General features: G+C 41.1%; 1 protein-coding gene across 1 annotated transcript in view; it reads left to right on the top strand.

Annotated features, from left to right (window-relative positions):
* Window positions 1-14,352, top strand: part of PARD3B (par-3 family cell polarity regulator beta) — a 439,781-nt gene that overhangs the window by 256,436 nt on the left and 168,993 nt on the right. Inside the window, exon 16 of the mRNA XM_054173397.1 lies at window positions 945-989. Coding sequence (XP_054029372.1) covers window positions 945-989 — 45 coding nt within the window. The remainder of the gene's footprint in view (window positions 1-944; window positions 990-14,352) is intronic.

Below are 14,352 nucleotides of genomic sequence, written 5' to 3'. Positions count from 1 at the left end.
GTTTAAGTTTCCATGTATAATATTTTTGGTACAACTTAGCAACTTATTTTACTGTACAAAGAGATCACATTTTAAGGCATAATGTTAGTGAGCACTTGGGCAGGCAGACTTGAAGGATAAGCTTTCAACCCTAGCATTCATTTCCTGTGCTTGTTTTATCATCCCTAACATTAATTTAGCACCATTTCTTTGCATAGAATTCATTTTAAGAAATGGTGATTGGTTCCTTCCCCTCAGCCCTCTGGGAGAGTCTTTTAATTAGTTTCTTGAGATATATGATGATAAACTGAAGTACTGTTACTGAAGAAAATATATTATTTTTGTTTCATTCTGAATTTGCTTCTCCGCTAGTCTATCTGCAAACTGTTGCTACCGTAAACATCTTTCTTTACAAGATGTTGTGAAATACTACAAAGGCACAGTTTACAGATAAACTAAAATAAATCACAACATAGGAAAATGCATATGCCTTCCAAAAGGTCAGGTTTTGGGAGACTCAATTGTCCCTAGAGGGTCTTGGGAGTCAGTGAGAAGCCCTGCAAATGGAAGTTTTCCAGTTCTGGATTCTTTTTACAACTGAGGGCTTTGATCTGAAAATGTTACAACTCTCCTATGCCTTATGATTTGTCTGGCAAGATGAGCTATTTACAAATGCAACCACTCTTCTGACAACTCAGTTTTGAGTATGTAAGTGCTGAAGTCCTGATCTGTAACCCACAAGGACTGCTGATAGTCCTCTTATTGGTTTCAGTGGGCTTTGATTCAGATACTTGGGCTTTGAAGCACCCCAGGTGGATTGGGTAAAAAAAAAAAAAAAGGCTTTTAACAAACAATTATAATTTAAAGATTTAGGATGCTGTGTGCCTAAAATAATTTGACTGTGTTTCAAAGGCTTATAAATTTAAATATTTCTGATCTTTGTGTCTTTTCTTTTATTTCTCCAGTGGCAGATGAAAGCAAAGTTGGTTTGTTGGCCGGACACAGATCAGGTAAGCTGTTCTCCTATTTTGAGGAAAAGTCAGCAACTTGGAAGTAGTATGAGCAGTAAATTAAAACCAGCTTACAGAAACTGTGGGGACTAAAGACATTGCAAATTAAGGCATTACTTTCTATGCACTGGACTCCAAGTTGAACAATGATGACTTAAGCATTGTTCTATTCTATTCTTTGTCAGGCAGGCTGCGTAGCTAAGTCATTTGCATTTTCAGTGCAAGTGTTGTAAACTGCAGAAGATACTCTTTCAAATAAGGGCAATTGCAATGTGTCTTGTGGAGTCTTAAACAATACACATTTTGAAAAAACTAAATCTCTCTTGCTTTTGCTCCTTGCTCTGATTTCCACTTCTATTACAAGGAATATCAAAGATAACATTTAAAAAAAAAATCTACATTAATAATAATCATTATCATCATCCAGAGCCTTTCCTTTCAATGTGCTTGTGTAGTAGAAAAATGAGTCTATACTGCTGTCATTACTGTACCTATTTATGGAATCAGTTCCACAAACCATACTGTGGCATTGTACAACTTGCAGTTCTTGTAGTAAAAGAATTTTCAAGGAGTAGTCAGGTAAGATTGTAATTTCTCAGAGGCCATGGATAAGTTGACGTAAAAATCCTTAAACTTCCTAGAAAACTCAAGTTATTTGGCAGCCTCCTCTGATGTTAAAAGCCCTGAAGTTTCAGGCTGCCTCTTTGTAGTGTGATTGGATGTTACCTTTATCCACTCTTCTGCAGGACTGAAAAATGTGTATTCATGTAAAAGGAGGTCAACTGTGGGATTCTTGATTGTTTATAGTATTCCTCCTCTATGCAACTGGATGTCCTTCTTCAGTTCTGTGCGTGGATTTTCCTTATCTGTAGACCTTTTCCTGAACTTTGTAGAGAAATTCTTTTTACATTTTCCTGGCATCTTTCCTCAGACTGTGAACTTCTTGGATTCTTTCTGAATCAGGGGGTAGTTCATATGTCTTGTAACACTATCACTCCTGAGGAGAAAAAATTCTTTCAACTTTTTGTTTTGGGAATGTGAAAGCTTCAAAGAAATGATCTTGTCAGCTTGAAGAAGCTTGGATTTTTCTCCCGTTCAGAGAAATTACTACAAACATTGCAACAGCATGCAGTTTTCTACAGATCAGTGGAATTCACTGCTATCAAAGAGTATCAGAGGGAAACCTGGTGAGATCATAACTCACTGGCAATCAGTGGTTATAACTACATTAAGCTTTATAATGCTACTTTTATCAGTGTTTGATCTTTCTTCTGCACACTTCAGATTCTTGAGAACTGTGTCTTTGAAAAGTTTTCTATTTGAAGACACCTAGAAATTTTATATGAAAATGTGGACACACACTTACTGAACTTTGGTTTGTTTGCTTTATTTATCCTTTATATGTCTCTTACATGTACCTAAGACCTTTTATTCAGTGACTAAAATCAGTGGCCAAGGAATCATCTTAGGGAAATATACAGAGATCCTAGAGCCGGTTTCTTTTTTTCCCCTTCAGACTAAAATGAGCTAGCCAACATCTGAGGATATTGGAGTATAAATGATTTTCCTTTGTTCTTTTCACTTTAAATACTGTTCAATTACTGTTGAAAAATTTTCTCCTCTGCATCTTCCATTTTTTAACCCTTCATCAGGAGAAATCAAGCTACAGTTTCAGCTTTCTCAGTGTTCCACTCATGTATTTATTTTAAAGGTGTGTTCAAGAACACAGCGTGCTGTTTCTCTGGTCCCTGTTTACTGTAGGTTTCTTTGGAATTGTATATGCAACATGAATTTTGGTGACATTCAGTCACACCACAGAGCTCTTGTTTTTAGCATTGTTCACTGTGTTGCCTTCCTAGAGATAGCTTTTTTTAAGAATGTGTGAAGGGGAAGCTTCTTGTGTTGGGCTCAAAGCACCATTATTTTCTCATACAGAATGAAGAGCCTCCATACTATTCTAGACTTCAGGAAATGTATTTCTACACAGAATTAATTATCACCTACTAACAACCAAAGCAATTATCCCTTCTCTACTTCAGCGTGACCTGTTCCATGAAATACACAGTTGAGTAATTCCCTCTGGGGAAATACCCTTTCTGTTCTGGTAGAGTGGTTCTTCAAGTATTTAGTCTCAGCTACTTTATCCCTTCCTTATTACATGTTACTGAGCATCAAGGAGTTGGTAGCATGAATCCATTTCAAAAAGATTGTCACAATTCTGCAGAAGACCAAGGCATTAGAAGCATCTGTAGCTTTCATATATATATATAAAATATATATTGCACCCACAAACAGTACTTTGTTTGGTTTTTTTCTTAAAAACTAGATTTGATTTTTAGAATCACCTGTGGACACATCTGAGCTTTTACATGTGTTCTAGGACAAAATTGACTTATTTCTGTATTTCACTCTCACAGAAATGCATGTGTGAGTTATGGTTCTCATGGCTGACCTGTCCTTCATCCTGTCAGATGGAAGCCTCCTGCAGTGCTTACAGGTGTTCTTAGTGTGCAGATGTTTCCACAGTACCACTGGCAAAAGCATTGATGCAGCCTACTTGGCCCTTTCTGGAAAAGACATGGGGTCAGAAGCATCTTCTCTGAATCCTCTAAGGATTTTGTCCTCTGTAAACTTCCTGTGTGCTCAGCAGTGGTGTGTCCACATTCACTGAACTCAATTCCAATGATGAGAATGAAAAGCTAATTGGTGCCTCTATCACAAAGCAGAGAAGATCCCAAAAAAAATCACAAAGATGAAAGCTTTAGCTCAGTATTAAATGAAGTCTTAGCTTTTCCAAAAAGCAATTTGAGGACAACTAGAACACTCTTAGAATGGCAAGACTGTTGTCATGTATTGCCTAATTTACATCAAATACTCAAATTGAATTCTGAATTCTTTACAGCTTTTTTTTTTACCTGATTTTTGTGTGTGTGTGTGTATGTTCTGATTTACTGCTTACACCACTTTTAGTCTGTATTGACTGTCTGCTGAGGCCTCTGCTGACACAGCTCTTTTGGATGATGCAGTGCTGGAGAAGAGCTGATGAGACTTCCTTTATGAGCTCTGACATATTAATTAGCAAAATGGGCAAAAAAGCTTTCCTATTTTTATTTTAATGTCACTAGACCATGCTTTTGGCTGGGGTTATCTTTCAAGGCAGTTTTGAGATGAGACAAGTTGAAGGTCTTATTTTCTTGCTGGCTGCAATGTAAGGAACATGTGACTGGCCTACAGATTAGTACTGTCAAGACTAAATTATATGGGGGTAGCTCTGTTACCAAGATGAATTTGTATTAATCCTATATGGTAAGACATATCATTAGGACCTGAATAGGAAAAGGCTTATTGGGATAGTTTGAAGGATACTTTTGGTCAAGTTTTGTCCCTTGCAGTTAATTTTGCTGACAGTATGGTTACCAGGTTACTGTTAAGCCTGTGTAGCATTCATGTTCTGGGAAAGAAGGCTTAAAGAGGTAGGTGTACAGCTAAATTCTGAAAGGATGAAGTCTGAACGGTGGTGCATCTGGCAGACCTCCAGTCTGTACTGCTTCATGTATGGGTAACTGAGTTGTGCTTAATTTAGGATTCAGACTGGGACTGGAGATCATTTGCAATAAGGAAGGTTAAAGGTCTTGGCTTATTTGTGCACCCTTTGGTGCCAGGATCATTTTTTCTGAGGTTTCATTAAGACTAAAATAAGGATTAGAATTATCATCTAAGCCACGGAAATGGTTGAAAAGTTAGGTTTATTGATACATTTTGTATGACCCACCAAAATAGGGCATGGAAAGTGCAACAGATTAAGCTCCATTGTTAACTTCAGGGGAGTGTCTTGAAGTAGATGCTAAATTGCATCTATACAAGTGTAAGCTGAGTGTCCCCTTTGGCTTTAAAATTGAGCAGCACAGGTTTAACCCCTATCTGTGCTCAGGCTTCAGGCTGCATCTGGAAGCTGTGCCTGGTATTATCCTAACTCCTGAACCATTGCTAGGAAGTGTTTGTGAGAGCAAAACAGCTGTTATAACACATTCTAGTGAACTTAGGTGTGCCCATCCACTGCTGCATTTGTAAATATAAACGTAACCTGTGATTTTAAGAACTCCAGCGTAGTCTTTAGCAGAGACAAGGAAGGGTCTGGTGGAGGCACAGTCCATTGTGTTAAAGGTTGTTCTTGTAAGAGCATTAATAATGGCTAGGCTGGACTCAAATTGGTTGCTGCATTTTGAGTTCAGACTTGGAAAGGCAGACAAAACTGGAGAACATTCATTTTATTATATGTACTGAAGGAACCACTCAAAGGTTGAGTTACTGGAACACTAGCAAAGTCTGTTGGTTTATGCATACTTCTGTAGTACACAAGGCTTTCTTTTAATCAAGGATTTTGTTTTGCAGTTAACAATTTACATTAAAGAGGTGCATAGGGAAGTGGTGTTCTCTCTTTATGCCAGACCATGTAATTTTAGTGAACAAGCCTTCTTGCTTCTGTAGATGTCATTAAAGGTGAGCTTTTCAAAGGTGGCATTGGATTTGGTACTGAGTTCCTAAGGATTTATGTTGTAACTGGGTCCACAGTAGAAAAGACTCAGGTAAATGGTTGAGCTGCCTGTTGTATGCAAGCAAAGTGCCTGTCCAAACAAAGATCAACTGAAACTGTGTGGCATATAGAATCTGACAGTTATCTTTACATTTGTGAGAGGAGAAAAAAGGTTGGGTTTAGTTCATTTTATTTCTCTTTAATATCAAGGGTGTAATATTGGCTGTGTCCATCATTCTTGCAAGTGTGAAGAGGAATTACCTACTTTGCAGAATGCAGTACACCTTAGCAATACCAGTGTAGCCCACCCTAACCTCTCTATCTTGGCTTGGATACCGGAGTCAAGCAAACTGGTGGCACTGTAAGCTGTGCAACGTGATTTTTCCCTTAGTACAGCCACTGTGGCGCCCAGAGCGATTTCCGTTTGACTGACATAAAACCAAATGCAAGTATTGTTCTGCAGTGCTTTGAGTACATCGTGCTACTCAAACCCATGCCTCTTTAGGCTTTGAATCATTAAGCTGAGGGTTAATTTTGATGCTTAATTGCAATTGGAAATTTTTTTGCAATATATTCATTCTTCTACTGTTACCTTCACTTTGGGCTTCTCTCCCTGAATGATTGTTTTCTTGTGGTGATGGTGTTAGTAATAATAATAGTGGTATCAACCTTGATTATGATTCTCCAAGCAAAGTGTTCCTTAGACTGTGCAAGTCAAAATAAATTGTTTTCATCTGTGAATCTGTATGGACTCTTGCACTCAAGAAACAACAAATAAGATACTTTTCCCTGCAGGTCACTTACAGAGTTAATGTAGTCTTCTATAGTTATGTCTGATAAGGTCTAAAGTCAAAGATGTTACATTGAATCTGTTATATTGTTGGGATTTATAAGGATTTCTAGTCCAAAAGTCAGAATGCTTAGCTTTCACTGAATCTTTCCCTCCTGTTGGTTCTTTAACTTATTTTCAAATATAGCTTGTCTAGTGAAACTAGAATGATACATTAATTTTCATAGCACTCAATGCTAGTATGGCTTCACTACTCCTTCTTTACTTTTATTTTTTAAAGTATCTGTAGTTTCCATGTTATAGATGGTTCTAACCATCCACCTACAATTGTTAGGTCTTGGAAGGGAGGGTAGGGGGGTGGCTTGTTGAACACTCCAGTTGTGCAAGAACCAAAACTATGCTGTGACCAAGCCCGTGGAACAGGGCAGTGTAATACTGAACTGCTGACCTGCAGGATTATTTTGTGTCTTAATGGTCAGAATCTGGAAGTCTGTAGAGGTACAACCTGAGCCTCCAACTTTCACAAACCTAATTTCTTCTAGTGTTTATAGCGCTAAATGCAGACTATGAATGTTTAGTCGGAAAAACTTTCATTTGTCATGTTGGAACTTCATGTATTTTAGCCTGTCAGAGAGAGGAAAATGTACTGAAACAAGATGAAAACAAAATTAGAACTCTTGTTAAGTTCTGGCATTTTTTTTTTTCTTTTTAGCAAGAGAAGCTCAGACTGGAAATTCCAGATACTGTTTCTTCTTAAGAGGCTATTAAAAATGGGGCTGATGGAACAATCTCTCTCTTCCCTCCCTTTCTTCCTACTTCCCCAATCAAATTCTGTGTATTTCTGCACGAGAAGTTTGATTTTTGCCTGACTCAGGGAAAGGAAGGCTGGACGCTTACCAGTTCTTGTGCTTCAAACAATTATTCTAAATTAACAGAACTTGCTATATTGATGAATTTGAATCAAAAACAGTTTGCTGGTCAAATTCTCATCTGAATGGCAGATTGGCAGTCTTTACAGCCCCTCTTGCTTGCCAGGCCTGTGTGGCTTATAGATAGCCTGGTTAGACATTTCTTCTCTATGAAGGGAAACAAACTCTCATTCGCAAGATGAAATGTGAAATTTTATTCCCCCAGTAACACCAGCTGCAGCTACTCCTTTGACAGCTTTCTTTCCTTGTTTTTGAAAACTTTATTAGCTGTGTGATGATGATTGTTGTGACCCCTTTTTTGTTAGGCCCTGAGAAAGTCATCTGTTGATAAAAACCCCTCACTTGAAGGTGCAGTTTGATGTTGTGATGTTGACCTAAAAGCTTGCTGCTGCTGAAAATGCTGTTAAATCATCATGCCACCTATCCACAGCAGCCTGGTTCCCATTACTTCTTTTACTCCAGTCTCACAGCTTAGCTGATGGGATGGTTGAGAGGTAAACCAGTCAAGAATGTAAAACAAGAAAGACAGAAGTGAATAATGCTGGGCTTATCTTCTCAAACCACTCATTTCAGAGAGACAACCTTGCATGCTAGTAGAAAGGAAGGTGGGCAAGTGGGTGGACATGAGAACTATGGTTTTCAGAGGCAGATGCCTATTAAATCACCTTATCTGCCGTGTCATACCATATCCTTCTTAAATTCAAATGCCAAACCTACACTGATTTTAAAATAAAATAAATTTTGAAAAGACTGTTTTACTGTCATGGATAAAATTACTTGCCCAGTGCCGAGAGCAAGAGGGAAAAAATGGCAATAAAACCTCTGCAAAATGAAGAAGAGTATCCCTGCTGTCTCATCCTTGATTTGCAAGAATCTTCTCTTAAATCACTTATTCACTTTGACTTTCTTGGATTCTTTGTGTTCTGTGACTAACTTCTAGCATGCATTGTATAAGATACAGCAGAGCAATGCCCATTGATATTTCTTTGAACTACAGCCATTAAAGTGAATAGATCTGATCTTCAGACAACAAGCTAGCAGGAGAAACCTTCTTTCCCTCAGTCTTCTTGTCTGTGATTTAGGATCTAGAGCAGAGCTGAATGTGGACCAACTGCAGTGCAGATGCAAATTCAAGGGTCCGTGATTGAAGTTTAATGAGATAGCATAGTTGATTTAATGTTATTCTCTCTTCTGAAGAGGACCCTATTATAGCCTTGTATTCATAAATGCCTAGCCACATGTTTGTGCTGTCTTTCTGTACAGGTATCATTATTATATTTATAATTCTGTGATGAGCTGTTGCAAGAGTCTAACCTAGTAGAAAAAAATCCCCCCCCAAAAAAGAAATATATTCTTATGGTTTAGTTAAGGGAACAAGAAAAAGGAAGTTCAGGAGAAGAGGAGAATGGTTTTGTAACTGACAGTATTTGATCTTGGGATCAGCCTTAGCTGAAGGAAGTTGGCTGGGGTGCAGGGGGTAGACAGACACATCTGAGGGAGAAAGCATGGATGAAAGAGGATTTGCAGATCTTCAGAGATGTCTGTACTGAAAGAAAGGAAGTGGGGGAGCAAGTTTGAGTCTCTATTTCTTGTCCTGAAGACTAAACCAAAAGTGAGCTTCTGAGAGATTTAACAGCTGGTGAAACTTGGGTTTGTGTGGGTTTGGCTGTGTGATGTTACTTGCTGTTAAGGGCTATGGCTGTTTTTTCACTTTGTTTGGGCAGCTGCACTCTGGATCTTGCCCTGTCCCGAGGAGTGAGAGACAACTAAGTAGGCCTTGGGGACAGCTGAGTCTCAAAAGCAGGGAGAAGCTTTCATAAGTGGCAGGTAGAATGAAAATGCAGCTCAGGCAGAAAGGATAATCTTCCTTAGGAACCACTGTGTAAGGTTTCTTTCAGACCAACTGATCACAGAAAGCTGCTGAACCATAGCACAAATGGAGCTCCAGCTGGGGAAGGATGATGAGCTGGTTGAGAGCATATGGGTGAAGATTAAAGGGAAGACAGGGGAAGGTGATGTTACTGTAGGGGTCTGCTACAGGCCACCTGACCAGCAAGACCAAGCAGATGAGGCCCTCCACAGGCAAATAGAAGTGGATTATGTCCTGGTCTTCATGGGGGATTTCAACCATACTGACATCTGCTGGAGGGACAACACAGCTAGGTAGCAGCATTCCAGGATGTCCCTGGGGTGCATAGATGACAACTTCCTCCTCCAAATGATAGAGGAACCAATGAGAAAAGGTGCTATGCTGGACCTTGTTCTCACCAATAGGGAAGGGCTGGTCACCAATGTGAGGTTCAGGGATAACCTTGGCTGCAGTGACCATGAAGCAATAGAATTTAAGATCCTCAGGGCAACTAGGAGGATGTATCCCAAGCTTGCAACCCTGGCTTTTAGGCACACAGATTTTGATTGCTTCAGGGATCTGCTGGCCAAAGTCTCGTGGGGCAAAGCCCAAGAGGGGCCCAGGACAGCTGGTCAGTGTTCAAGGATCACCTCCTCCGTGCCCAGGACCAAAGTGTACCCACAAAGAGGAAGGCAGGAAAGAATGCTAGGAGACCTGCCTGGATGAGCAAGGAGCTCCTGGACATGCTGTCACACACAAAGAAACTACAAAGAGTGGAAGAAAGAACAGCTGGAATGGGGGCATATAAGGAAGCTGCCTGAGCAGCAAGAGACCTGATTAGAAAAGCTAAAGTTCAGTTAGAATTAAATCTAGCCAGGGAAATCAAGAGGAACAGTAAAAATTTCTCTAGATATATTAATGGTAAAAAGAAGACTAGGGAAGGTGTGGGCCCCCTCAGAAAGGAAACAGGTGAGCTGGTGACAAGTGACATGGAGAAGGCTGAGGTTCTCAATGTCTTCTTTACCACAGTCTTCACTGGCAAGGGCTCCAGTCACACTCCCAGAATAATGGAAGATAATGGCAGGGACTGGAAGAAGGAACTGCCCATGGTGAGTGAAGATCAAGTTTGTGACCATCTGAAGAACCTGCAAGTGTTCAAGTCTCTGGGACCTGATGGGATGCTGTGCTGAGTGAATGGGTGTTGCTAACTATAGGCCTGTCAGTCTCACCTCTGTGCCCTGTAAGATCATGGAGCAGATCCTCCTGGAGGCACTGCTGAGGCAGAAGAATAACAAAGAGGTGACTGGGTGCAATCAGCATGGCTTCACCAATGGCAAATCTTGCTTGACAAACATGGTGGCCTTCTATGACAACATTAATAGATGAAGGCCAAGCAACTGATGTCACTTCGCTGGACCTGAGCAAAGCCTTTAACATTGTCCCACATCACATCCTGGTCTCCAAGCTGGTGCAGTATGGGTTTGATGGATGAACCATTCAGTGGATAAAGAATTGGCTTGATGATGGCTGCACCCAAAGGATGGCTGTCAATGGGTCCATGTCCACATGGAGGACAGTGACAAGTGGAGTCCCTCAGGGATCAGTACTGGGACCAGTCTTGTTTAACATCTTTGTTGGTGACATGGACAGTGGCATTGACTGCACCCTCAGCAGGTTTGCTGACAACACCAAGCTGTGTGGTGCAGCAGACACACTGGAGAGAAGGGATCCATCCAGAGGGACCTTGCCAGGCTAGAGAGGTGGGCACATGACAACCTCATGAGGTTCAACAAGACCAAGTGCAAGGTCCTGCATCTGGGTCGGGGCAGTCCCAAGTACCAATATAGGCTGGGCAGGGACTGGCTTGAGAGCAGCTCAGAAGAAAAGGACTTGGGGGTGCTGGTGGATGAGAAGCTCAACATGAGCCACCAGTGTGCACTTGCAGCCCAGAAAGCAAATCACACGCTGGGCTGCATCAAGAGAAGCAGAGCCAGCAGGTTGATGGAGGTGATGCTCCCCCTCTACTCCACTCTGGTGAGACCCCACCTGGAGTACTGCATCCAGTTCTGGAGCCCCTATTACAGGAAGGATCTGGAGGTGCTAGAATGTGTCCAGAGAAGGGCCATGAGGATGATTAGAGGGCTGGAGCACCTCTCCTATGAGGACAGATGGAGAGAGTTGGGACTATTCAGTCTGCAGAAGAGAAGGCCCCAAGGAGACCTAATTGTGGCCTTCCAGCATCTTAAGGGGGCCTACAAGAAAGCTGGGGAGGAACTTTTTAGGGTGTCAGGTAATGATAGGACTAGGGGGAATGAAACAAAAATAGAAATGGGTAGATTGAGATTGGATGTTAAGAAGAAGTTCTTCACCATGAGGGTGGTGAGACACTGGAACAGGTTGCCCGGGGAGGTGGTAGAAGCCCCATCCCTGGAGGTTTTTATGGCCAGGCTGGATGTGGGTCAACCTGATCTAGTGTGACATGACCCTGCCCATGGCAGGTGGGTGTGGAACTAGATGGTCCTTGAGGTCCCTTCCAACCCTAACAATTCTATGGTTCTATGATATGACCTTGTAAAAGCCTAAGTTGAGCAGAAGCTTTTATTTCACATAGTCTCACCCAGCAAAAGTGAATTTTCTGTGCTACAAAAATGTAGTGAAACAACCCTAGCTGCAACAGCAAAGCCCTTTCCATGTTCCCACTTCAGAACAGAAGTACATCCACCAGAAAGTCCTGAACAACTTACAGCTTCCCTGTGAAGGAAGTTTGTGTCCTGAATGTGTGCCACAAACCCACAATGTGTGCCACCCCCACAAAACAGAACTTAAACTTTACAGAGTGCTCCTGTGAATGCCTGGCTAGGGAAATGCTTGCTAGAGCTGCAACATGAAGTTTATTAGAGCAAGATGCTGAGAGTGATTCTGGGTGTCAGGAATGCCTCATTTTTACATGTGGGTAAAGTTGGAATGGAAAGTCTGCATGGCTGTAATGATGATTTTTTCTCAGAGGAGAAGGCCTGGTCTGGCAGATAACCAAACTGCAGTCTTCAAAACTAAACAATAGAGGTGAAAGATTTACTTTGTTTCCATCATATCTCAACAATATGGGAATTGTGCATTACCCAGTATGAATTGTTGGCATCCAGGGATTGCAAACCAACAGTGCTTTTCCTTATGGAGTATTCTTTGCTCCAGGAGCAGAGAAGGGGTCAGGAACTTTGTGTAATGTAACCTGTGAAATTTCATGCTCATCTCTTACCCAATGTTGCAGGTCCCTTATGATACAGAAGTGGGATAAGTGACTAGGAAGATGAAAAATTCAACTGACAAAGATTTTTTTCCTAGCCAGTATACTCATACATTCATATTTCGTTATATGTCCTGTTTTCTTCTTTAATTTCCTGAAGCAGTTCTGGCATATTGTTATATTAACTGAGGCTTGGCCTGGGGGGAGGTTTGATACTCATATTTCACAGTTGCTATTTCTTGCCCTGCTAGTATTTGAAGTAAGTGGTCATTTTTCTGTGGTAAATATGTTGTCCAGGTCAGCTTGCAGTGGAGTGAAGCAGTCTAAAGTACTTTCTCTGGTAAATGGTGCAGTGCTGGCCCAAGTTATCAGTTGTAGGCTCTTTGGGACATGCATTCACTTCCTGAGACCTGGAAATACTTCACACTGTGAGTGTCTGTGCTGAGCCTGCCACATTTCATATCTTTGCTGAAAGTTTCTGCTTTGAATTGGAGCTTCCTACTGCCTCCTAATCCAGGTTGTTTCTGACATTAGAGCAAGAGAGCTTTTAAATATGGTGGCTGTATCTGTATGAGGAGTGCTATATCTGGCAGAAATAAAGCAGAAGCAGAAGCAGTGTAACTGTGTTACTGCAGAATTTCACACAGGGTAGTAGATACTGCAGTTCTACAGAAATGGTTATTAAAACTTGAGACTTTAACATCTCTGGATCATGGAATATTGTGCCCAGTAAGAACTGTTGCTAAATTTGAAGTGACTGGAGAAGGCAAAGAACAACAAGAAAGAATAGAATAGAATAGACCAAACCAGATCAGACCAGACCAGGCTGGAAAAGACCTTTGAGATCATCGAGTCCAACCCATCACCCAACACCATCTAATCAACTAAACCATGTCACCAAGCACCCCATCCAGTGATGGCGACTCCACCATCTCGCTGGGCAGGCCATTCCAGTGGCCAATTATCCCTAATCAAAGAATAAGAAACAAGTTTTCATGTTGAAGAATGTACATTTAAAAATTGAAGAATGTGAAGAATTTGGTATGCTTTTTATTGAAACTGTGATGACTGTAAATAAGACAGAGCAGCCAGAAAACAAATTTAATGTTTAAAATCCTGGGGATCTCTTGCTGTATGTTCATCTTTAAATCAGAGAGCTTCTCTGGTGATGGTACCTGAGCAGATGGCTTATGACCGAGAGTAAGGTGATTTCTGTCATGATGCTCGCTCCTTGGCCCTAAGAAAAAGCTTGGAGACAGCCAAGTGGACCCACCAGATCACTCGCATTTCTAGGGCCTTGTAAGGCACTTCAGTCATCAGCTCTTTAGCTGGTGATGGCCAGACAGCATCCATTTCAGAAAGCAAAATGAGTTGCCTCAGAGCATATCTTCTGTAACTGAGGAGAAAGTGTTGATACCATTCTAACTCCCCTGGGTAACATTTACCACCCTCTACAATTAGAACTGGAGTCACAGCCTTCCTGCCAGTCTTTCCCCGGCTGTTGGGTTTGTGTTCCTTTAAGCAGTATCTGCTTATTTTCAAGCTATCTGGTGAATGATCTGCAGATGTTCGGGAAAGACCTTCAGAGTACTAGATACTGAAAAGCTGGCTATGATCAGGATTGGCAGCTACTGTGATTCTTTTAGTTACATGTTATGACCAAAGAGACCAACAGCCATTGCTGAATGCTTCATTTTACTAATTCCTTCCCTCCAGGAGCCGAATTTTTGCTGGGCATAATATTCAGTGCTGGCAGTGGCTGTCCTGAAGTCAGTGGTGCCAAACAGTTAATGAATTTGGAAAACTTCCCAGATAATACATCTGGCCCTCTAACTTACACTTTGGAGTATGAAGTATGAGATGTAGAAAGAAGAGCACTGAACTAAATGAGCTACTGGCTGAAGAGGGGAAGGGAACACTTTTCTGTTGTTTTGGGTGGGGTTTTTTTTTTAAACTATTTGACTGATATTTTAAAGTGATGTATCCCCACAGAAGAGCCAAGTGTTGTGGTTTTGCT

This window comes from Dryobates pubescens, chromosome 2 (genome assembly GCF_014839835.1).
Source record: "Dryobates pubescens isolate bDryPub1 chromosome 2, bDryPub1.pri, whole genome shotgun sequence".
Classification (NCBI taxonomy): Eukaryota; Metazoa; Chordata; class Aves; order Piciformes; family Picidae; genus Dryobates; species Dryobates pubescens.
This window is presented reverse-complemented; position numbering and strand designations above follow the sequence as displayed.